Source organism: Chlorocebus sabaeus, chromosome 26 (genome assembly GCF_047675955.1).
Source record: "Chlorocebus sabaeus isolate Y175 chromosome 26, mChlSab1.0.hap1, whole genome shotgun sequence".
NCBI classification, from domain to species: domain Eukaryota; kingdom Metazoa; phylum Chordata; class Mammalia; order Primates; family Cercopithecidae; genus Chlorocebus; species Chlorocebus sabaeus.
This window is the reverse complement of record NC_132929.1, coordinates 41,528,444-41,552,500: the sequence shown is the minus strand read 5'-3', so window position 1 is coordinate 41,552,500 and position 24,057 is coordinate 41,528,444. Positions and strand designations below refer to the sequence as shown.

The following is a 24,057-nucleotide window of genomic DNA, read 5'->3' as shown; positions in this document are numbered from 1 at the left end:
CTACTGGGGAGGCTGAGGCAGGAGAATCGCTTGAACCTGGGAGGAAGAGGTTGCAGTGAGCCAAGATTGCACCACTGCACTCCAGCCTGGGCAACGTAGTGAGACTCTGTCTTGAAACAAAAAACCAAAGGTTTGTGGCAACCCTGCCTTAAGCAAGCCTGTTGGTGCCATGTTTCCAACACCATGTGTACACTTTGTGTCTGTGTCAGCATTTTTTTTGCAATAAAGTGTTTTTTAATCAAGGCATGTACATTGTTTTTTAGACATAAAGCTATTGCACACTTAATAGAGTACAGTACAATGTAAACATAACTTTTGTATGCTCTGGGAAACCAAAACATTTGTGACTTGCTTTATTGCAATATTCACTTGCAGTGATCTAGAACCAAACCCACATCTCTGAGGTATGCCTGTATTTGTGAAGCACATTGAACAGTGTCTGGTGCATTTAAGTGTCATGTATATGTTTGTTGAATACATAAAGAAAACTTGGACCTAAATCCAAGGCTTTGGACTGGAGAGTCTGGTCCACCGTACTGCCTTTATTATTTGTCTCAACTACCACATCATGTCCAGGAGAGGCACTGAGTAGATGCAGATCCTAGCCACTAGTGGCCCACAGTCTGGCTGGGGAAGAACTACCAATATGAGGCAGTGTGGTGTAAAGCAGAGGGTTTCAGCCCAAGATGTGAGAGACCTGGGCCCTGGGGAAGTCATGTATCTTCAAGAATCAACACGTTCCCATCATCCTCTGTGCTGCTCTCCAGGATCGACTTTATTTTGTGGCAATGGGAACCCACTGAGGCTCTCTGAGCAGGACATAGGAGTGCCATGAAGAAAGCTGTGCTTTAGAGAGCTCAAGCTGTAGGAAGCAGGTGGGGGATGAACTGCAAGGGGAAATAAAAGGTTAAGTGCTCAATGAATACTCAAGCCTAGTCCTAAAAGAGCTTTGCAGCCTGACTGAGGAAACCAGCTCTTCCTCCAGGGACAAAGGAGTGACTCCTCCAGGAAGGTCTGTGACCAAAATCCTCCAAGTGACTCAAATTGGAAATACCAGTGGTAGAGAGGGCCTTGTGAACTCAGGAGGGCTTTTCTGAGGAGGATGCTGAGCTGAGAGTCTTGAGCAACAGGTCAGAGGAAAGAGGCGGGCAGGGACAGACACTCAGGGCTGGTCCTTTAACAGTCAAACCGCAGGCAGGCCTGCCACACAGCATTTATCCCTCTCTGTCCAGCTGTACACATTCTCTACCCTTGTGGTTGTGGAATCTGTGATGTTGGTGAAAGTAGTAATGGAAAGCAGAAGGCTGTGGAACAGCACAGGGAGCACTGGACTGTGAGTCCAGAAGTATAGTGCTCAGCCTCCCACTTCTCATCTGTGAGGCCTAAGTCAGGTGATTCTACCTCCATGGGCCTCAGGCTGTTCTTAAAGGCAATCATAATAGAGCCTTCTGAAGAATGCAGCTGTAGGCATGAGAGGGGCAACTCATTTATGTGCAAATGGAGAAGGGTGACGAGGGTACCAAGGCGGGCACAGTTTCCATCCAGATCCATGACCCCTGGGTGATCGTGGCTGTGGCTTGGGAACTTCTAGGGATGAGGCTGTGGGTGGAGGTCAGAGGAACACAGGTGGGAGGATGGGTGCCAGGCTGCCCTGTGCCCACAGTGTGTGCTGGAGGACACTTTGGGCAGGACTGTGCCCAGCTTTGCTCCTGTGCCAACAATGGGACCTGCAACCCTATCGATGGCTCCTGTCAGTGCTTTCCTGGATGGATTGGCAAGGACTGCTCACAGGGTAAGTTGCTACTACCTGGGAATGCCCTTACCTGGAGTCAGGCCCAAGAATTCTCCCTTTCTTGCCCAAAACCTCTCTGTCCTGGTGCCTCCACTTCGAGGGATGAAATCTCCTTCTGCATGTAGGAACGAGCCCCATTTAGCTCTACAGCTACCATGATGGATTATTAGGATTGATCATTGGTATTAACTACTGGTATCAAAGGTATTGATATTGTTGATAGTACCATTAATGCTATGAATTCTGAGGCTCAATACTCCATTAGCACCTGGGCAAGGAGTAGCCCCTGAGTTTGGATGGGGAAGAGGAGGGGCAACGGCATGCTTGAGTTTGGGAGTAGGGAAGTGAGATGAGGCCAGGGCAGCCACTTCAGGAGAGTACGGTGCCCTCTGGGTGGCCCATGTGAATGATGTCCTAGAGGCTGTTCATGTAAAGTGCACCAATCTGATGTGAAGGGAACAGCCTCTCTCCAGAAGCCCCCAAACTAAGGACAGAGACCCTGTGGAGCTCCTTGTCTGATGGGTGAGACCTAGCCAGTACCCTCCGGGAGGTCCTAGTTAGATGGCTGAGGGAATTTCCATTCTGATGAGGAGACATAGGCTCCGCTGTCAGGAGCTCACCAACTGAGAGGAGAGAGCTCCTGCCCTAGGAAAGTCCCCATTCTCGTGGGGACACAGTACATACATGGCAAACCACAGTGTTTACCCGCATGCTCCAAATCAGTCCCCTGGGAGGAGAGGCTCAGGGGCCCTCAGAGCCCTGCTGAGTCAGCATCAAACACTTGGAGAGTGGGTAGAGAATCTGGGCTTAATGGGAATCTTGGGTAACTAAGCCAAGAGGTAAGTGCAGGAATTCTGGGAACAATGTGTGAAGCCACTGAAAGCCAGGAAATGTCAGCCAGGTCCATCCTGGCATCTTGGCTCTGACGTGTACTCCCCCTTCTTCTCCCTCTCCGCCTTCCCCTCACCCTCTGCATTTCACCCACGTCCCAGCTTGCCCACCCGGGTTCTGGGGCCCCGCCTGCTTCCACACATGCAGCTGCCACAACGGGGCGAGCTGCAGCGCCGAGGACGGGGCCTGCCACTGCACCCCTGGCTGGACTGGACTCTTCTGCACACAGCGTAAGCCCCACCTCCTGGCCTCCCAGCCACTTAGAATCCCATGCTGCGGCCTACTGGCCAGTGTCGGCATTGTCCAGACCAGCAGGGAGGGAAGAAGGAAGGCGGCCCCAGGATTAGTACCTGACTCCTGCCCCCATGAGAACTGAGGAGCTCTGCAGGGGCAGCTCCAGACCTGACTGGATTCAGGGGACTGACAAGCCCAAAGTCCTGGAAGGTCGGGGCTGCAAGGTACCCCAGCAATCACCAAGACCAGACCCTCCTTGGACAGTGGGGCCCAGAGTGGGGAGGAGCAGCCTGTGGCCACACAGGAAGGAGACCCTAGCCTGGCCTGTGGTTCCACATCCCCTCTGTCTTGAAAAGGCAAAGATCACCTAGCCCCTGCCCCTTCAGCATGAAGATCCTGAGCAGGGAGACAGCTCTGGTGCAGGGCCTCACTAGTCTTCATCCCATGCTCAGCAAAAAAAGAGACAGAAGACAGGTCTGGTTCCCGCTGCACCCCTTATCCTCACCCAGCAGCAACTCTCATGACTGGAAATCCTGTTTCTCTAGGCTGCCCAGCAGCATTTTTTGGGAAGGACTGTGGGCGTGTATGCCAGTGTCAGAATGGCGCCAGCTGTGACCACATCAGTGGCAAGTGCACCTGCCGCACAGGCTTCACCGGGCAACACTGTGAGCAGAGTAAGCTGTCCTGACCCCTGATGCTGGGTGATGCTGCTGGGCTCCAGCCTCCTGCAGAGGATGCCTCCCGCTTCAAGGTCCACTCACTCAGGGCTCTGTACCCCTTGGTCCCTTGACTTTGGGGGCAACTTCCAAGGAAAACTGCTGAGGAATGTCATGCCTACATTATTGTTTGAAGAATTTCTCCCGTCAGTTGGGAGGAGATGGGGGGCATTTAGGGCAGGGCAGAGGTCATAGCAGGTAATGAGAGAATAGTGGGAGGCAGATCTTTTTTTATTATTCTTTAAAGTCCCTATGGCACTCAGATTAGGGCCTGGCAGGTGGAAGATACTGCTGAAATGTGTTGCATGAGGAGGAAGTAGGGGTGAGTGGGCCCTGCTCTCTCCTCCTCCGTCCCTGTGTCCCCCACTCAGTGCTATAAATGCTCTGTCCACCCCCAAGTATCTAGCCAAAGCACAACAGGAGCTAAGGGAATAGGCTTCACTCGGTGGGAGGCAGAACAGGCTTATTGCCATAGCTGTCTACACATGGAATGGGAGGGGTGGAGAGTGAGTGGGTCCTCTACCCTAACTCTTTGTGCCACACAGGATGTGCCCCAGGAACCTTTGGCTATGGGTGTCAGCAGCTATGTGAGTGCATGAACAACTCCACCTGTGACCATGTCACCGGCACCTGTTACTGCAGCCCTGGCTTCAAAGGAATCAGGTGTGACCAAGGTAATACACAGGTGGCAGAGCCCCTGGGCTCTGTGGAAAGGGCCCCATGGAGGCTCTAGGGAGATTCCAACTGGAACAGCTGGATTTGATGACACCTCCCTTTATTCACATTTGTGAGGACAGCAGGAATAGGGTGGGCTGCAGAGGCTCCAAGAGCTGGAGAGGCATAAGGAGCAGGCAGTCTCTTAGTCACAGCCTCCCCAGGCTTGCCCTTGGCAAGTTTCCCATGAGCCAAGCAAGGGTAGCCACAAGCTAGTACTATGGAAAGGTCACCAGACCAAGTTAGAATATCTGCCAAGTTCCGAGTTCTGCCTTACCTGCTAGGTGTCCTTGGGTAGGTTATTTGATTTTGCTAGGCCTGTTACTCCACGTGCAAAGTGGGAAGAGTAGATTAATCGTCTTCCCCCATAACATAAGGTTACTCTGAAGGCTGAGGAGCCCAAAGGGGCTTAACCTGGGCTCTAGCCCTACGGTCGGACAACACCTCATAGGGCCTAAAGGGGATGGAGTCCCAAGGTCAGGCTGTGAGAATCAAGTTGAGACAGTATGAGTAAAGGACTCAGCATGGTGCCTGGCCCATAAGTGAACACTCCAATAAATGCTGGCTTTGTTATATAATGTGCTACAAACATGTTGGTTCTACATGGGGGATGAAAATGGACTCTCAATTATCCACATTACAGAAAAGGAGCCAAAAGACAGATTTCCGTTGCATTCTGAGGATAAATCACTGAGAACGATAATGCAGCACATTTACCTCCCTAGTGATGTTGGCCAGCTCAGTTCAGCCAGCAGCCAACAGTCAAGAAGTCCAGACACTGCGGGCCTGGCAGGACAGCCCCCTAGACTAAGCATCAGCATGGAAGGCAGGGGCAGCCCTCACATACATCACCAAGAGGGGTCCTGCGGGCAGTAAACCTGGAAATAATAGCACAGTACTTAGAGCTTTCCTTGCCAGTCTATCACTTGGTGCTCACAATGACTGGGAAGGGTGGGGCTATTGTCCCCATGTTACAAACGAGCAAACCAGGGACTCTGAGCCACACAATTAGGAAGCAGGGAGAGGAGCTGTGTTCAATTTCTCCTGACTCCACCAATTACAGGTTATGTAATCTTGGGCACATTACCTAACCTTTGGTAAAACTGGTTTTTTCATCTGTGAAAGGAAAATACTAATCCCTTCATAGGGCTGCTGAAGAGTAAATGAATAAATATCTGTTAACTCATTTTTGGAACACAGTAAAATAATAAATATTTGTTATTGTTTCACATCCACAGTCACAACTGCTCCTTGTCATGACCCTGGGACTCCCACCCCTTTAGGGACGAAGGCACAGTGAGGGCTGGGGGTAGTCACGTAGAGACTGAGGAAATCAGGCCAAGGCCAGAACCAGGTCTCCTAACATTAGAGGGGTTACGGGCATCTGAGCCCGGGCCCAGGAGACCTGAAGTGCAAGCAGGCCAGCCCCAGGCTCAGGCCCTCCCTCTGCCCGCAGCTGCCCTCATGATGGAGGAGCTGAATCCCTACACCAAGATCAGCCCAGCACTGGGTGCAGAGCGGCACTCGGTGGGTGCTGTCACAGGCATCATGCTCCTGTTATTCCTCATTGTGGTGCTGCTGGGCCTATTTGCCTGGCATCGGCGGCGGCAGAAAGAGAAGGGCCGAGACCTGGCTCCCCGCGTCTCCTACACACCTGCCATGAGGATGACCAGCACCGACTACTCCCTCTCAGGTAAGGGCCATGCTCCTGTCCTTCCTCCTCTTCCCCTCCACACACACACCCCAGGAATGGTTGTACCTGTAGGGTTGGCTGCTGTGGCTGGATGTAGAAGGGTCAGTCTCCCCTAGAGTGATAGTGGGGATGGGGAGCAGGAGCCTACCTAGAAAAGGTATCTGGGGTTCCAAGAGGAAATTGTTTCCTGAGTCCCTAGCTCTGAGCAGCTATGGTTGGGAGCCTCCTCCCATTTTCCCAGAGCTTCCCTATCCTTCCCACCAGCTTTCGGCCTCAGGGTCACCCACACTAACGAGTCACTTTCCTAAGCTCTCCAGGGGAGCGTCTCCCCAACCTGATGCCTGTACCACCTCAAGAGACTAGACCTTGGAGTCCAGTGCCCAGAGCTTGTCCATTTGTTTCCCTGGTGAAGGCCTCAGGACAACCCTCCTTCCCAGTTCCCAGTTAGAGAGGGCCCTATTAGTACAGTGGAAGGGGACACTACCTGACTTGGGGGAGGTCTGAAAGTTTGAACAATGTCCCTCTGGCAAGTGTGCCAGAGCCCAGTGCATCCACGAATATGGTTAACAGCTCCAATAGGCATTTTATTTGGGAGTCTGAGTGGGGTCAAGGTGGGGCTGCTGGGTGATATCCTTCCTTTCCCCTGGACTGCTGCCTTGGAAATAAGGTTTTTTGCTTCATATTCGGCTAAAAAGTAGAGGCCAAAATGCTCTGAAATTGCCCTATAGTCATGGACCATGCGAGGCTGGGCCCGTCTGGGTGGGCACAAGGTGACAGCTCTGTCCAGGTGGCTCCATGGCACATGACTCATGGCTCATCTGCAGCCTCCTGGACCTTGTGCTTAGAAAACCCAAATCACTTCAGCCCATTCCTGCTAAGTATTGCCTTCTGTATGTCCAGCTTCATGCTAGGCACTGCAGGGTAGACAGAGGCAGGCCAGTGCACACCATGCCTTCAAGGAGCTCCTGGTCTACATGCCACACTACAGCCAAAGCAGACATCCCCCACATGGGAGATTTGGGGATTTTCTTCTATGACTATACTGAGAAGGTTGGCTAGGGTTTCCTATGCCATTCCTCTGGTATTCCCCGGTCCTATGGAGAGGTTCTGGAATCCTTAGGAGGGAAGAACGGAGTCAAGAGGAGTGAGGTTCTCTTTATGATCTCATTACCAGGATGTGACCCTAGAAGGAAGCAGGAGTCCAGCCCTAAATAGGGACTCAGAAACATGTAAGGCTATCAAAGCCAACATGCCCCATCCAGGCTCCAGTTGATGATGCCCCGCCCTGGCACTGGCGAGCCTATCCTGCATTCTGCCATGCTGCAGGGAGGACCAGCATAAGGGAAGAAGCAAATCAGGCTCTCCAGATTTCGGTAGGGGTAGTGAATGCCAGGAAGCTTGGGGGATGGGGTACTTGGCTGTTTGTCTTTGCAGGGCTCTCTCAAGGCTCCCAGCCCAAGCATTAGTACTGGGGGTATCTCATACCAGGGGCAGGGGTATGATGGTATGTGGCACCTTGTTCTCTTCCCAGATTTGTCTCAAAGTAGCAGCCATGCCCACTGCTTTTCCAATTCCAGCTACCACGCACTGGCATGTGGGGGGCCTGCCACCAGCCAGGCCAGCACTCTGGACAGGAACAGCCCCACCAAGGTACCGGGCCCCTGATTCCCCAGCCCCCACTCACTGCCCTCTCATTTAACCCTCACCTCTGCCCAGGAAGGAACTGCATCCCCCACATGGAGGGTCCATGTAGAACTGACCACCAATACATTAAAAGCAACCCTGTGATCCATGGTACATGTAAACACTCTGTGAAGCATGTAATGGAGCCAGCATGTTATGTGGAGCCAAGTGCTGTGTAACCAACCCACAGCATCACTCACTATAACATATACCCCTGCACCCTGTAACCAACTGGTACCAAGTCATGTAATCACGTATTAGCTTTATCACCTATAATCATGTAGACACTTTTGCCACATGTCAGCATGTAATCAAAACACCAGACCACCTTGTAGGCCAGGCATGGTGGCTCACGCCTGTATTCCCAGCTACTTGGGAGGCTGAGGCAGGAGGAATGCTTGAACCCAGGAGGTGGAGGCTGCTGTGAGCTGAGATCGTGCCATTGCACTCCAGCCTGACGACAGAGCAAGACTCCATCTCAAAAAAAAAAAAAAAGAAAAAGAAAAAAACTAGACCACCTATCACAAATCACTGCAGTATGCTACCAACACAATGTGTGCAACTGGCATATTATAGAGTAACTACTGTTATTCAGATAACTACCTAACAATGTGAACATAACCATGTCATCAGTACCCACTCATAACCATTTGTTGCAATCTCAATCAACACAAGGGATGTGGAACCCAAACTTCAGCCACAGCCAGTGTTCTGTGGACAGTGAGTTCCATAGGTCTTCATGGCAAGTGTGCACCCTTCTGGACAGGACCTTCCCTGACAGCTTCCAGCATAACCCTGGCTGTTGGCAAGATGTCCTCTTATACTCACAGGCCCTTGGGCAAGGATGTCTCCGCACCTATGTGTAGGTAATACATATGGGAGCTCCCTTAATGTGCCCAGACTCACACCAGGCAGAGCGGGAAACAAGAAGTGAGGATGAACAGTCTCCGAGGACAGGTCTGAGAGGCTCATGCTGCATACCTCTGGATACCCACCTGTGCCCATGCCCACAGACACAGAACAGTGGGGAGCAGGGCCATGGTGGGAGTGGGAATTTCAGGATTCCTAGCTTCCCATAATACCCATTCAGGGACAAAAGCATGGCTTTCACTGTCCAGGGCTATGCCCTAGAGATCTACGAGTCCTTTCTTCCCTGTCCCGTGGAGAATGACCATCGGCCTACAGACCTGGTCCAGCAACAGTAACACAGATATACAGCCTCAAGGGCAACCACTATCAAGCCAACACCCCAAGACCACTCTCAGCCTCCACCCTCTTTTGGTAAGGGGGTGGAATTACTGCAGAGTTGCCAACTTGGTGACCCTCTAGGTCACCTCAACCCAGGGGCCCGGAGTGGCTCTATGTGGTTAAGGACCCCTCAGTCTAACAGATAGGGCATCTGCAGCAGAGGCAGGCAGCTGTGATGACATGGAAAGGACATGGCACTGGGAGCTGAGACCTGAGTTCCAGACACAGCTTTGTCACTGACTCCTTGTGTGTTCACAAGCAAAGCACACAAGTCAGGACTCAGGTCACCATCTGTAAAATGAGGATAACCATCCTTGCCTCATATGAAGGGCAGCTGTGAAAATGCAGAGAAAGGAAAGACGACAACATAAACCTCAAGATACTCTATTCTGAAGCTTTCCTTTGGTCACAGGAAAAGGAAAATCTCACATTCAGCCCTAATCAAGACCAGGTGGCAGAGGTAACAGTGACATTGCAGGCAGCCTCAAGACTTCCCTCTGTGCTGGAGATGGCCTCATGTTGCAGCTGAGACATCACCAGAGGCCCCTCTCCTAAAGCTAAGCCCTACCCCCCAGCTAATCTGCTTCCTCTATCAGGGCCAGCTTGGCTCAAGCTACCCCAGGAGGCCTGGGAACCCTACAACTTCAGCCCAACACCTGGGGTGGGGTATGTTCTATTCCCACTGGCATCAACCACACCATGGTGGCCTGTCATGGAACACCTAGCTCGCCCTTTCTTTCAATGGCCTAGGACCCAGGTGGGTCAGGATTATCACAGGGTGCGTGCACTGAAGCTACGCAAAGTGAAGATTGGGGAGGGGTACCTGGGGCACTATATATTAACTGGCTCTCCTACTCTCCAAACAGCTCAGTAACAAGTCCCTTGACAGAGACACAGCAGGCTGGACCCCCTACAGCTATGTGAACGTGTTAGGTCAGTAGTGGTTTGAGTCTGGTCCCCACCATCATGTCCCACCCTATTCTTCTTCCATATTGAGAGGGACCCAGCTTGAAGGGAAAGGGTTATGAGTCCTGAACATGGTTTCCCCCAGGGAGAAATTTTGGCTCTCACAAGCAGATGAAGCTCTAGAATCCCTTTCCATTACTATATTAGGGCTAAGTCCCTGCTATGACCCAGGGACCACAAGGGAGAAAACCAGGGCCAGGATGTAGGGAATCTAGATGGAAGCAAAAGACACTCACCATCTGGATAGGAACCTCTGCCTGACCCAGGCCCTACCAAGGCATTCCTTTCAAGGGCTTCTTTCCCCTGCCTCCTCCCTGGTGGAGGAGCACTAATTCCTTCAGAGGGAGGGAGGAAGGAACGGAGGGAGGGAGGGAGAGGGGAAACAAGGCAGATGACCTTGGCTCTAACAGAGCCCCTGGCCCCAGCCCCTCTGGATGCTATACACAGAGGCCCCCAAGTCCTCCCAGCCTGCCTCACCCTGACCCTGGCCCACTTGTGTACTTCCTACCCTCTTCCCTGCCATACCAGGGCCCTGGGAATAATGGCTCCTCCCTGTCATTCCTCTCACTAGACTCCCATTTCCAGATCAGTGCCCTGGAGGCCAGGTACCCGCCCGAGGACTTCTACATTGAACTTAGACACCTCAGCCACCCCGCTGAGCCACACTCACCAGGTCAGACCCCAGCCCTACCCTCCACCCCCTCATGCCAGACCAGACCCAGCACCTGCCCTAATCCCCATCCCTGCACCTTGACCTCCACCCCATGGTCCCAGAACTCTCCCTTTTAAGCCCTCTTCCCTCCTAACATGTCTACCAGCTCAATCCCCTATCTAAAGATGGAAACCTGTCTGGATCTTCCCCATCACCCATTCTGTTCCCACAGTGAATGGTGGATGTGGACAAACGGGCTACTTAGGGTGGAGAAGATACAACAAAACTGCCCTCCCTACAGGCCACAAAATACAACCCAACATCATTCAAAAATGACTTGGGGATGGTGACATCTTTGGGGTTATTTGGGCCCTGTTGGAGTGAATAACAGGGAGTTAGCTCTCTGGCTAATAAAGTCCAATGTTTCCCAGAGACTCCAGAAACTCCAGTGGCCCAAGCCAAGCTTTCTCAGATCTCAGGGTAGGGTTGTCAAACAGGGATCTGCAGAGGCTGGGGCAGATGTATCAACTAACATCATCTGTATTCATGTACTGAGTACAGCCTGGGCTGAAACCTGGTGGCTTGGGAGAGACACACACAAGAGACTTGGAAAGTTAGCTCTGAGATGGGAACATGTGGGTAGGAGTTACATAAGGTATCATAGGAATAAGCGCAACGAATGAACAGAGAATGTGGCCTCCCTACAAAGTGGCTCCTCTGGGGCACACTGGGGCAGGGCCTTGGCACACTGGACAACTCTAGGCCTGACCTCAGGCTCTAGGTGGCTTCTAGAACTCTAAGGAAACTGAGCTGCTCTACCAACCCCTGCAGGTCCCTGGGTCCAGTAACACAAGGAAGGGTGAAAGTTCTGAATTCATCTGCCCACTGAGCAGGCATGGGCTGCATGGACCCTGGGCCTATACTCAGGAGGCTGTATTCTTAGCTGTGGGTCCCCTGGATAGTGTCCAGGGCATTTAATAACCCCACTAACTATAATCTCTCCCACTCCCCCAACATATACACACACACAGCCCCACCACCACCACCCTGTATCTCTTTCCACAAGGGAGCATCCTCTGAGCCAGGCCAGATTTCTCCCTGCTTTACAGATCTCACTCTTCAACTAGTGTAACCAGAGCACCATGCGCTGGCATTTGTCTTACACCCAGGCAGGCTGGTGTCCAATGCGAGAGAATACTTGGAGAGATGCGGGCTATAACTGTAACTCAGCTTCTCACTTGCCGGTGTGGTTTTGGACAAGTCACTGCTGCTCTTTGGGCCTGTTCCCTGTTCTGTAAAAAGGAAAAGTTAATGCCCTAGCCACCTTCCCTCAGGGAGGGCAAAGGAAGTCCTTTGTATAAAGTATAAAGTGCTGAACTAATGCCAGCATATAGGCAGTTGCAGTCATGATTCTGAAGGACACAGGTACCTATACACCTTTCAGAAAAAATTTGAGACCAGGTGAGGTGGCTCACACCTGTAATCCCAGCACTTTAGGAGGCTGAGGTAGGCAGATTACATGAGGTCAGAAGTTCAAGACCAGCCTGGCCAACATGAGAAACCCCATCTGTTAAAAATACAAAAAAATTAGCTGGGAGTGGTGGCACATGCCTGTAGTCCCAGCTACTCGGAAGGGTGAGACAGGAGAATAGACTGAACCTGGAAGGTGGAGGTTGCAGTGAGCGGAGATTGCGCCACTGTACTCCAGCCTGGGTGACACAGCGAGACCCCGTCTCAAAAAAAAAAAAAAAAAGAAACTTGAAAGAAAAACTTAGGCCTGGTTCTGCTGTATCTCTCAGTAATGTATGGAAGGTAGGCAGATGGGAGCAGACTCTTTCAAATTCAACATGGGAACTCTATATAGAGGAGCTATAGGGAGGCATCTAAATAGCAACAGGATGGTCTTCAGTGTGAGAAACTGGGAAGAGTCGTGGAATATCAAACTGTGTTTTAGTAAGTACTTGCTGCAGGCCTCGCTTGGTACTGTGTCCTCGGTTCAAAGCCGGAAGAAAAAATTGCTCTGACTTTGAGCCAGTCATTACTGTCCTAACCTAGAAATGCCAAACAATTTCTTTTCTGGGATCACCAGTAGCAAAGAACCCAAGCTTAGTCCCTGAAGCCTCTGGCTGAGGCTCAGGGCCATCATGCGTTGTTGGAGCTTAGGAAAAAACTGACAGCCAAAAGGTAGAAAGGAATCCTTGGGGCTGAAAACACTGGTAATACTTTCCAAAAACAACTCTACATTATGTGCAAATGGTCCACCCCAAAAAATGAGTAACTAAGAGAACTGGCTATGGGAGGGAATGTCTGTACATCCTACAAAGACAACTAATCAAGAACCTCAGCCACCTGTCTCCCTCTTTCTCTCTGGCTCCCCTCAGATAAGCCTTGGATCCAGGAGAGGACAGACAGGACCAGAGCTGAGAGGTGATAAATATTATCTTCAAACCCATGCCAAATTCCAACAGAACTGTGATTTGTAATGTCTTACAACTTTCCCTCAAGCTAAGAACTGGTTCTGCTTCATTCCTTATCCTATACCCTTGGAGCCTGGAGTTTCACCTGCAGGGAATGCAGGTGGCATCAGAACGGCCTTTTATTACTTTCTGAAAGACATTCCCCTAGGGTGAAGGTTAAAGGGAAGGAGTGCTGAATATGCCAGGGGTCGCTGTAGTTCACCTTAATGCTTATGAGCCTTTTAAGAATTCCTATAATCAAAACAATTTCAGGTGGATTAAACCCAGAATCATTTATCAAAATAATTTCAGGTAGATTAAACCCAGAATCATTTTCTAACAATAAACAACTATTTATTTTCTGGGTAGGGAGAAAGTGGGGAAAAGCAAGAAAAAAGAACACACACAAGCAGTCTAAGTAAACCTCACCCCCATATTTTCTTGCCTTACCTTATTTTTACACAGGTGCTTGTGGAATGGATAGACGTCAGAACACATACATTATGGACAAAGGCTTCAAAGGTAGAGTATCCAATCCCAATGTCTTATTACAGAGGGCCTAGCAAGATAAAGAGTGCAGATCTGAAATGGCCAGGAATTCCAATTGAGAGAAACTGCGTGTGTCTGCCCCCACAAAAGGTCAAAAGACCACACGGCCTGGGGCTGCTGGGTAGCTGTGCCCAGGAGGAGCAATCATAATAATAATGGAATTCATCTTTCGATTTCAGTTGCACCTGCTTAGCAAATGCTTGTGGGTTTTTTATAGATGCCAACTAAATGTCTTCGGAAATGTAAAGCGTCATTATCCAACCAATTAGTACGAGTTAAATTGATTATAAAATCTGAAATAAAGTTGATCTACCTGCCCCAGAGGCCTTCTGTCGTTGCACTAGCAAGGAATGCCACCCTGCACCTGCTGGCTTTCTGGGGGCACAAGGAATGAAAATGATATGCAGTGTTAATATTGTATGGCACTCCAACCTCAAGAGATCTCTGCCTCCAAGAGCAGAGAAGCCAAGACAAATCCCTAACACATGGGAACTGCAAGATGGATCATCCCTCTAGGAAGTCTACAGGTGAAGCCAAAGATGAAAGGTCAGGTCCTGCCCTAGGTTTAAATGCCAGAATGTGTGAAATAGGGGGCTTTGGAACTCTGTTACTTGCCACTCTGTTGCTTATTAACTGTGACCTTAGACTGTGAGCTCTCCAAGGCTGTTTCCTCATCTGCAAAGTTGGGATAATTTTGCCTGTCCTATTGTCTAATGCCTGTCCCATTGTCTAACAAGGTTATCATGAGTAACCAATAAAATCACAGATGGGAAGTGTTTTTGCATACTGTAAAGGTGGTACTAATGTAATGGGGCTATTCTTTTGTCTCGGAGGTCTATTTAAAACAGCTTAAGGCCAGGCACAGTGGCTCACACCTGTGACCTCAGCACTTTGAGAGGTTGAGGTGAGAAGTTCACTTGAGGTCAGAAGTTCAAGACCCGCCTGGCTAACATGGCAAAACCCTGTCTCTACTAAACATACAAAAATTAGTTGGGCATGGTAGCATACACCTGTAATCCCAGCTACTTGGGAGGCTGAGGCACAAGAATTGCTTGAACCCGGGAGGCAAAGGTTGCAGTGAACCAAGATCACGCCACTGCACTCCAGCCTAGGTGACAGAGCAAGACTCTGTCTCAAAAAAAAAAAAGAGCTTAAGCCAAACTGAGATACGACAGCAAAGGTCCCAATGCATATCCTAAATCTAACAGTGTACCAGAACCACCTGGAAAGCTTGTTAAAAATACAGATGTTCACGCCCCATCTCCTCAAAACTCTGATGCAGATCTAGAGTGGGGCCGTGGAATCTGCATGTATGAAGAGCACCCTCAGGGTATCCTTATGCAGCTTATTCCCCAAACACTAGTCTAGACTGACCCAGATGTCCCTGATTACTGTTCTAGTCTTTCGGACCTAGCTTTACATACACCAAGACACAACCATTCCCTAACCAAGAACAGCTAGTCGTCTACAGTCCTTTTGGGGAAATGGTTATTAGATGTGGGGTGAGCTCAGGGTAGGGGGTGGTGGTGAGTACTGCGTTCTGAACAAGAGGCTGAGTCACTATCAGCCTTTGTTAGGATATGCACAGCCCAAGAGAACTGTCTGAGGACAAAAGGTCATCCCCAGTCTCCCAGCCAGCCAACAGACATTATTCCCTTGGAAGCATTATTTTGGCAGTTTTCTGTGTGTTTTGACTTAAACCATCCAAATGAAGAACAGTAGGTAAGGCCGAAAACAAAGAACAGTTCTACTATTTCATGACTATGACCTGGCACCTCAGTTTCTTTCTCTAAAAGGTATGAGGATTGGACAGAAAGATCTCTAAGGGCCTTTCTAGCTCAAGACCACGCATGAATCAAGCGTGAATAAACTCAGGCCCAGAAACTCCAATAACTGAACACACAACTTTCCTATGCACTGTGTTGTCCTGTACATTGTGATTAGGGTGGTTACTTTCAAATTCGCATATACAACAAAGCTCAAAGCTTAACATGTAAAAAAAGACACATGTAAAACAAAGCTCAGGAAAGCAGTGTCTCTGCCTCAGCATACATTTCATTCCTATTTCGTAGAATCACATATCTGACCTCTGAGTTCAGGGGAGGGCTCAGCAGGCAGCCAGCCAGATTTTATTTTACCACTTTGGCTACAATCATCCTTTAAAGAGAAAAGAGAGCTATGTAAGCAAATGTACCAGCAGGTGCTGGGGACCAACACATCAGAATAAGAACTGAAAAAAAGGAAAATACAATGTCACAGTTCAGAACTTTACAGCAATAGTTACCAAAACATGGAATAAATCCCACTAATTGGCTAACGCCCCCCAAATAAACATTTAATAAGCTAGGCTGTAGCACAAATGAAACTAGTTCCTGAAACTACTGGGGCAAACCAAATCAGAACTACTAAGAATTAAGAGTCTCAGTGTTCTCTGAACTCAGTGGGGGAAAAAGCCCTAGCCTAGGAGTTAAGGAATGTGGGTTGTAGTCCTAGTTCTTGCTGTGTGGTGCTGACTAGGTCACCGCACTGTTTTCTGGGTCTTGGTTTCTTCCACTATAAAACAATGGGGTTGTACTAGCAGCATCTCTAAGGCCCTTTCAATCTCTGACATTCTAGAAGTCTTAGGTAGCCGGACACAGTGGCTCACGCCTGTAATCCCAGCACTTTGGGAGGCTGAGGTGGAAGGATCACGAGGTCAGGAGATCGAGACCATCCTGGTTAACATAGTGAAACCCCGTCTCTACTAAAAATACAAAAAATTAGCCGGGCGTGGTGGCGGGCGCCTGTAGTCTCAGCTACTCAGGAGGCTGAGGCAGGACAATGGCGTGAACCCAGGAGGCAGAGCTTGCAGTGAGCAGATTGCGCCACTGCACTCCAGCCTGGGCGACAGAGCGAGACTGAGACTCCGTCTCAAAAAATAAATAAATAAAATAAAATAAAAGCCTTAGTCAATGCCTGCCCTTTCCCTTGTTACTTACTGAAGAACTCCACTCACTGTCATCCTGGAGGTTCAGTGAGACCACTTACACTGCTCAACACCCTTCTATTTCCCCTTCTCCCCCCAGCACAATGATTCTGCAACAAACTGCCTGGTGTTCAATTGTCAGCCATTTCAAACTGCTAAAGAAGAAATCCTCCCAGCTATTCTCCATTGCCTTTATGATGCTGCAATCCTTGAGCCCACTGTTACTGCCACTTTCCCCACCTGTGTGCTCCTTGCCATCTAACTTCCAAGTTTCTCTTTGCATAAACTTGGGGCTTAGGTAATTAGGAGCCCAATGACATCCAGAAGATTATTTTTAAAGCCAGTGTTCTGACCCCAAGATCTCCTCCCTCCTATCTCTCCATCAAGAGAAAGATGCTAATTTATGGCCCAGAAAGAGAAGAAGCAGTGTGGCCTTTCTATTAATAGTAGCAAGCCAAGAAACAAGAGATGGATATTCGATGCCTGGGTTTTTCCCTAACAGTTAAGTTGAGCCTTGGTGGAGGTTAGCATGCCCCTTAAGCCAAGGTGGGCTCAGATCCCACACACAAGGTGGCCCTGGAAAGTTACTGCCTCTCTCTGGATTTGATGCTCCCTTTATAAAATGAAAACATATAGTTCATCTCATAAGCCCCCTCTGTCTCTGATAGTGTATGACTATGTGGGGAGGTAGGAACCAGATGAGAGCAAATGCCAGGGCATTACAGGACCAAGCCACCAATCCTGATGTGAACGACAAGCCTTGGAGGAGTGACTCCCAGAGCTTGGGTAGCCTGGGTTGATGCTTCCTCTTTCTTTGCAAAATGCTCTGAAGGGTTGGGACTGGGGACGGGGTGGGGCTATAAAAGGATGAGGAAGTATCTAAGAGCAGCTGGTTATTCTTCCACTCACCCTGCCCTCCCCTCTCACAGGCAGGTGGATGACTCAGCTGGAGAACAAAGTGGCTTCCTGAGGTGGAGTTTCCAGCTTGCCCAGTCCTTCCCCATTCTCCAGTCCCAGTAGAGATGGGGTACGGATGAGTCCATAATTCAACACCCTTTTCTCACCACCCAGCCAACACACACTTGCACTGCTCCATCCTCTGTCCCTATATGGAAGATACTTCTCCCTGAGCTTAGCCCCTCCCCCACGCAAACATCAACTTCTCTTTTATCCATATAGGATCATCCCCTGCTCCAAAGCCAACAATTTATTCCCCAAAACTTTAAAGTAGCCCTCACTTTTCTGGTGAAAATGAGAAAAGGCACTATCAACTGGCTGAGGTTCTTTTAGGCATTGAGCTTCAAAGGCTCTCCTACTGCCCTAACTCAGTCAGTCATGGGATATCCCCAAAAAGCGTAAGAGCTTAGCCTTTTTCTCTCAGCTGGGCTTGGCCCCACAGATCAAAGACATTCCTTGTTAAGGGTAAGGTGGAGCTGCTGCAGATACAGTTTGCCTTTAGAGATATGGACAGGAGCACTGGATAACAAGACATGTTGTGAAGGAAAACATCTTGATTGGTATCAAGACAAGATGGTGTTGAGTCCTGACTAAACTACTTACTAACATTAGGAATTACATTAGCAAATTTTCTGAGCTTCACATTCCTCATTCTAAATTAGTAATAGTCCTTTCTGCCCAGCCCTATTCACGATGTAACAAGTTTCAAATAACTTAACTGGAATGAAGACTATCTTAAGTGCTACGTAAAGTGGTTATTCCTTGTGTGTTAGAAAATATGCAGTTGAGGCAGCTGCAATAGCCTTTCTTTAAATACTACTAGTCATCAGCTTCCAAACCAGAAGCTCTGTGCCCTACTGCCTTACTCCTTGGCTGGTGAGTTCAGAGAACCCAAAGTGGGACAGATGGGCCACGCTGGGGTTCTTGGACTTACCACCACTTCCTTGTACTAAAAAACTAAACACCCACTAAGAGGCAAATTTATGTGGCTTGGGCAGGTCACAGTCAAGGGCCCACAGCCACTTTTCCCCATGTGAGCCTCAATCAGCATCTAGGCCTATCTAGCCTCCCTTTAGGCCATGCTGGTGCTGGCTGAGATCGTTCAGTGTCTTGCAAGGATATTTTCTCCTTCTCTCTAGAGTCATATGCTAAAGAGGCCACAATCTTAAGACATGACTAAAGCCAACATCCCTCTCAACTTCTGGGCTAAATTGTGATGGAAAGTGCTCTGAGCCTAGTTCTACAGAGTTTGCTCTGCTACTGATAAGTAGCGTGATCCTGAGGAAGTCAATTCCCACTCTAAATCTCATAAGCAATGACTTCCTCATAAGCAATAAGAGGAGGAGGAGAGATAGTTATTGCTCTACCTATACCACAGAGTGTTGTAAACACTTAAAGGAACTAATGGGTGAACATATTTTTGTACAAGATTGAGGAAATACTACCTGCTGAAACAAACATCAACAGAATGGACATCTACTTTAACAGAAAAGTAAATCCTCTTCCAACCAGTTGCCTTTTATGGGAAATAAGACTACTTGTGGTGGCATACATCTAGCTACTTTGTACATATGGAGTGTTCTGGCTTTCAGGGTCCCAAGGTACATCTAAGTCATCCACTGAGTTACATTATCACTTTCACTTTTTACCATTTTCATTACTCTCACAAGTTGGAGACAGACAGCATAAATAAATAGCAACCCAAAATGTAAACTGTGGTAGTTCTAGTGACAGATCATCCAAGAATTTCACCATCTGCTACCTTTCACAGAAATTTAGTGCTGAGCTGCCTTTTAGATCACTTCTATCAACTCAAGCAACCCAGTGCTTGTGTCTAGTTCCCTTGTCTAGCACAGCCTCACCGATGAAGGTCAGAGCTGCTACATTAGAGTTTACTGCTCTTTCCAGGCAAATCCTGCCTTGCTTGGGACTATGTGCAGGAGGCAGTGATCTTCCCCAAAAGGAGAATGGTATAGAGGCTGAAAGAGGGAATCCCCTTTCCTTCCGTGGCTCCTAGTCACTAAAGAACCTTTCTTCCTCCAGTGAACCTACAGTACCTCATTTCATATTTGGAAACCAGCCTGCATCCTTTTGTACTCTGAAGTCTTGGGGATGGTACAACTATACAACTGAGAGGTGGCAGGAGAGGAAGCATGAGCTCTAGTATCAGAAAGATGCTGCTGAAATGGGTTTCAGTTAGCATTGACAAGAACAGGGTAAGCAACCCAAGAACACGTTATAGGCTTGCTAGAAAACAGGAACTTTCCAAAGGCTAGCTTAAGACTGACGTGCTTTTTACACCTCAATTACACTTCAGTTTACCCTATTCTGATAATGAGCTCCTGGAGGGCAGGGATACTGCTAAGAGTCTGCCACTTACAGGCTGTCAAATTGCTGACATCTGTGCTAAAACATGCACGCCTACTTCTTCTGAACCTAAGCTTCTCAGTCATCGAAAACAATTCAAGCCAGGTGTGGTGGCACGTACTGATAATACCAGCTACTCAGGAGGCTGAGGCGGAAGAATCACTTAAGCGCAGGAGTTTGAGACCAGCCTAGGCAACATCTCAAAAAAGAAGAATTCACAAGAATATCATCACAGAATGCACAGGCCAAGGAGTCCAAAGGCATGGATTCAAGTCTTGGCACTGACATTTACTAGCTGTGTGACTTTAGCTAAGTCACTTCATATCTCTGAGCCTTCATCTCATAAAATGCAACTATCAGCAATCCTTGCAAGAATTTACAAAAATTAAATAATACATGTCAAAGCATATTATGCATATCTTGAATTAATACCTGACTACTAAAAACAAAAATGTTCCTGTCCTCCAAAAACATAAGTTTCTTTGGAAAAAGAACTCTGCCTACCTGGGAGAGCACTTCTCAACACATTTAATAAGTAAATCAATCTTGGATTATCCTGGCTTTTCCAGCCCTAGGATCCTGAAGGCACATAAACTCAACTACAGTCTGCTTCTGGTATTAACATGAAGACTTGTATTCTTGTTTGTCCTAAGAACTCTCTCTTGCCTTGCAGATTACATGAAAGAATCCGTGTGCAGTTCTAGTACTTGTTCCTTGAATAGCAGTGAAAACCCTTACGCCACAATTAAGGACCCACCCATCCTCACCTGCAAGCTTCCAGAAAGCAGCTATGTAGAAATGAAGTCGCCTGTGCACTTGGGGTCTCCGTACACAGATGTGCCATCCTTGTCGACATCTAATAAAAATATATATGAAGTTGGTAGGTGTCTCAAATAAGTAACTTAGTGAAATCAGGGCAATAGTGCAGCATTTGAAGTAAAAGCAAGCCCTCTCCACTCACCCCATCTTGACCACACATCCTTCTTTTGTTGTTTTTTAAGGCATCTCTAAGGTGAACTGTCTTTCCTAGGACTGCCCTCCCTCGCTAATGCAGGAATTATTAAGTTGGTACAAATTATTATATACCAACAAAATTATTAGTTGGTACAAATTATTGTACCAACTCTGCTTTAAAAACCACCAGGACTAATATGAAACAAATACCGGGGGTGGAAAGTGGGTACGCACACACGCGCGCGCACGCACACACACACATACTTCAACTGATTGTTGATACAAATCTCATTTTAAAAAAGAAAGCAATCAGAGACATTGACAAGTTTCTAAATCACCTTCTGCCTTCTCCCAGTTTATGTCCCTGGGCTCACTGATAAGACTCCTACCTCTAGGATATTTTAAATCCTTTTGTGTTGACGAGAGGCTTGGATTTTGACAGCACATTCACTTAGTTTTCCATCTCCTGAGCAAGCCTGAATCCTAAGCCTCATGTATTTGTCATAGATTTATAAATCCCTAGCTCCTTTCCCCAAGTTAAGCAGAACTCTCTTCCTCTCCAACAAGGCAACCAAAGCTAATCTGTTCTCTGAACTCATTTTTCACTATATTTCTTAGAGCCCACAGTCAGTGTGGTCCAAGAAGGTCGCGGTCATAACTCCAGCTATATCCAGAATCCATACGACCTACCTAGGAACAGCCATATTCCTGGTCATTATGACCTCCTCCCAGTAAGACAGAGCCCTGCCAATGGGCCGTCCCAGGACAAGCAATCTTAAGAGGGATAAGCTTCTCTCTTGCAGTGTGCTCTACTGAATATTCTGACTCTCTGAAAGAAGACAATCCCTTGACTTGAAGTAATGGTACAGACTGGCTCCAGCTGCATGTTAGTTATTACGTTCACCTGGAACTAAAGAAGAGCGTCCAGGTGGGACTGGGGTAATTGTTCAAGGAATTGTGTTCTCAAAGGCAAATCCTATCACCCACTCAGCCCCAAATGCCCTGGATATGATTTTTAAAACATTTTAAGATATAACAACTCATCAACGTCAGCTAAATATAGCTGATACATATATATTTATCTGAAACGTGATATTTTAAAAACATGTAGGTTTAACAAACCTTCCTAGGACAAAAAGGAGACTGGGGAGGGAAGAGGATTACTTTAAAGCACCTAAAACGTATATGTACTTTTGGTTGCTGTTATCATCAACATCTGTTTTATTACTGAAGACAATTAGTACATAGACATGAACTGTTCTTAAATAGAACAGTCTTAAAATATCTGTACATGTATGTCTGGTCCATCAAATTACAACAGCCAAGATTACAGAATCTAGTATATAGTCTTATGCTGACAACTTCCATTTTAAAAAACAAGACTTTACTTTCTTCTGCCCCCAAGTGATAGGTTTAAATACACACAGACACACACACACACACACACACACGTATCCAAAGTGCAGCAACAAGTCTGCAACAAGATTCCTAGGGCAGCTTTATCAAATTTTACCAATTCAAAGTTTAAGGACATTACAAGTCAGTGCTGGCTATGTCATATCTACTTAGTCCATTGAACACCTGAATCATTCCATGTAAAACAGAGCTCTAAGATGATCCTTTAGGTAAGCAGTCACAGACTGGTTGGGATTAAGTATCCCTAAAGACGGCTAGTTGGCCTCCTCATTTCATTTGGTCAGCATCCCTTGACTCAAAAGAATACTTGCTTCCAAGTAGTTCTTCATAAATCTTGGGATTGATGTAGTATGAAACCTAAAAGTATACAGGAAATTGGACAAATGTGGATAAAGGAAATTTACATTGCTTAAAGTACATTACGCTTTTTGATGGAACTAAATGAAATGATCAAAAAAAGAATGAACTGTAACCAGTTGCTGTAACGTGATGTAAAAATGTTACTGTAAACAGCAGGGGATATGAAGTCCTTCCACCTTCTATCTTAAAACTACTACTTACTGAGCTAGCCCAATATGCATTACAATGAGCTAATGCTCCAGATCCCAGTATTCAGATGTGTCTGTACCTTCCACTATGAACATAGATAAACTGAGGCTCAGATGAGTCCAAATGAAGTCAAATCCCAAGCCCTAAAGAGAACCTTCTCACAAGAATTAAAAACAAAAAGGGCAAACCTAGGAAGCTAATGGCTACTCCTGTACCACTCTATTCACTGGTACAGTCCAGCCAGTAAAAAACACTTCCAAAAAGATATACAGAAGAGAAACTAAATGATTACAAAGCTGGAATACTGCTACAGCAAGTATGAGAGTTCTGAAACCCTTGATAGAAATTGGAAGCCTGCCATGGAACACAATACTTTGGGCAATAATCAGAAAAAGCAAAAAAATAAATAAATGAGTACATCTCCCCTTCCCACGTCACTCAAGGCATAAGCAAATTTTACTGTTAGAGGAAAATATATAATACTTACATGAATGCTGCATGTGTGCATGGGAACAACTGATTAGCAATAGTAAATTTACTTTCCAAAAAAGCCTTATTAAAATATAAATATTAGAAAATTACTTTGTAGACCCAAGTAAATATTTCTCATACATATGTAGAAAGAAATATAGGTAAGCGGCTTACCTCAGTATTTCAGGGCAGCAAGTGTTTGTGAAGCAAAGATGAAGAAGCATGAAGATGTCAGATCAGCAAGGAGAAACTTCAACTCAATCCCAGGTTTTCTCTTCTTCCCTTATCCTGCATGTATAATAACTGCTGCCTGGCAAACTGCAAACAAGCAGCGTCACTCAAGTTTCAAGTTTCGCCTCTTTTGTCAACTATCCTCTGGGCAAAGGTATTCAGCAAGAGGTGGAAAGGCTAGGCACTGAATCAAGAGATTTCAGTGTTACTCTGGTCAAGTTAGTTGCGCTCTCTGGGCTCCTTTTTTTTCTATGCATAAAAAAGGGGAGAAGCAGAGTGGGAAGACAGCTCTAATAACCCTTCAGCTCTAGCATTCCATGACTTTTTAAGGAAATGTAATACAAGTCAAACCAGGCAATACAGAGAAGGGAAAGGCAGAAGGTGTGATTATGGTGACAATAGCTGCCTTCACCTATCGAAGAGTTATCAGTAAAAGACATTTCAACCTTACAAAGCAACTGTCAGAAACTTCTAACACCATCACAAATAGGTTCACGGTCAGCCTAAACATGTGCACTGTGCATTTTATGGGTGACTTTGAAAGATCTCAATT

At 47.4% G+C, this 24,057-nt stretch overlaps 1 protein-coding gene across 11 annotated transcripts in view; it reads left to right on the top strand.

Moving 5' to 3' along the window:
- Positions 1–21,616, top strand: part of MEGF11 (multiple EGF like domains 11) — a 380,349-nt gene extending 358,733 nt beyond the window's left edge. Inside the window, exons 16-26 of one of the 11 annotated variants that reach the window (XM_073012262.1) lie at positions 1,664–1,792; positions 2,785–2,913; positions 3,463–3,591; positions 4,179–4,307; positions 5,804–6,040; positions 7,572–7,690; positions 9,838–9,904; positions 10,509–10,610; positions 13,511–13,567; positions 20,557–20,763; positions 21,456–21,616. In XM_073012262.1, the coding sequence (XP_072868363.1) occupies positions 1,664–1,792; positions 2,785–2,913; positions 3,463–3,591; positions 4,179–4,307; positions 5,804–6,040; positions 7,572–7,690; positions 9,838–9,904; positions 10,509–10,610; positions 13,511–13,567; positions 20,557–20,763; positions 21,456–21,616 (1,466 nt within the window). Of the gene's footprint in view, positions 1–1,663; positions 1,793–2,784; positions 2,914–3,462; positions 3,592–4,178; positions 4,308–5,803; positions 6,041–7,571; positions 7,691–9,383; positions 9,583–9,837; positions 9,905–10,508; positions 10,611–12,970; positions 13,018–13,510; positions 13,582–13,811; positions 14,368–20,556; positions 21,200–21,455 lie in introns of those variants that run through there. The other 10 variants (XM_073012257.1, XM_073012258.1, XR_012091518.1 and 7 more) reach the window with 10 other exon arrangements.
- The last annotated feature ends 2,441 nt before the right edge of the window (positions 21,617–24,057 follow it).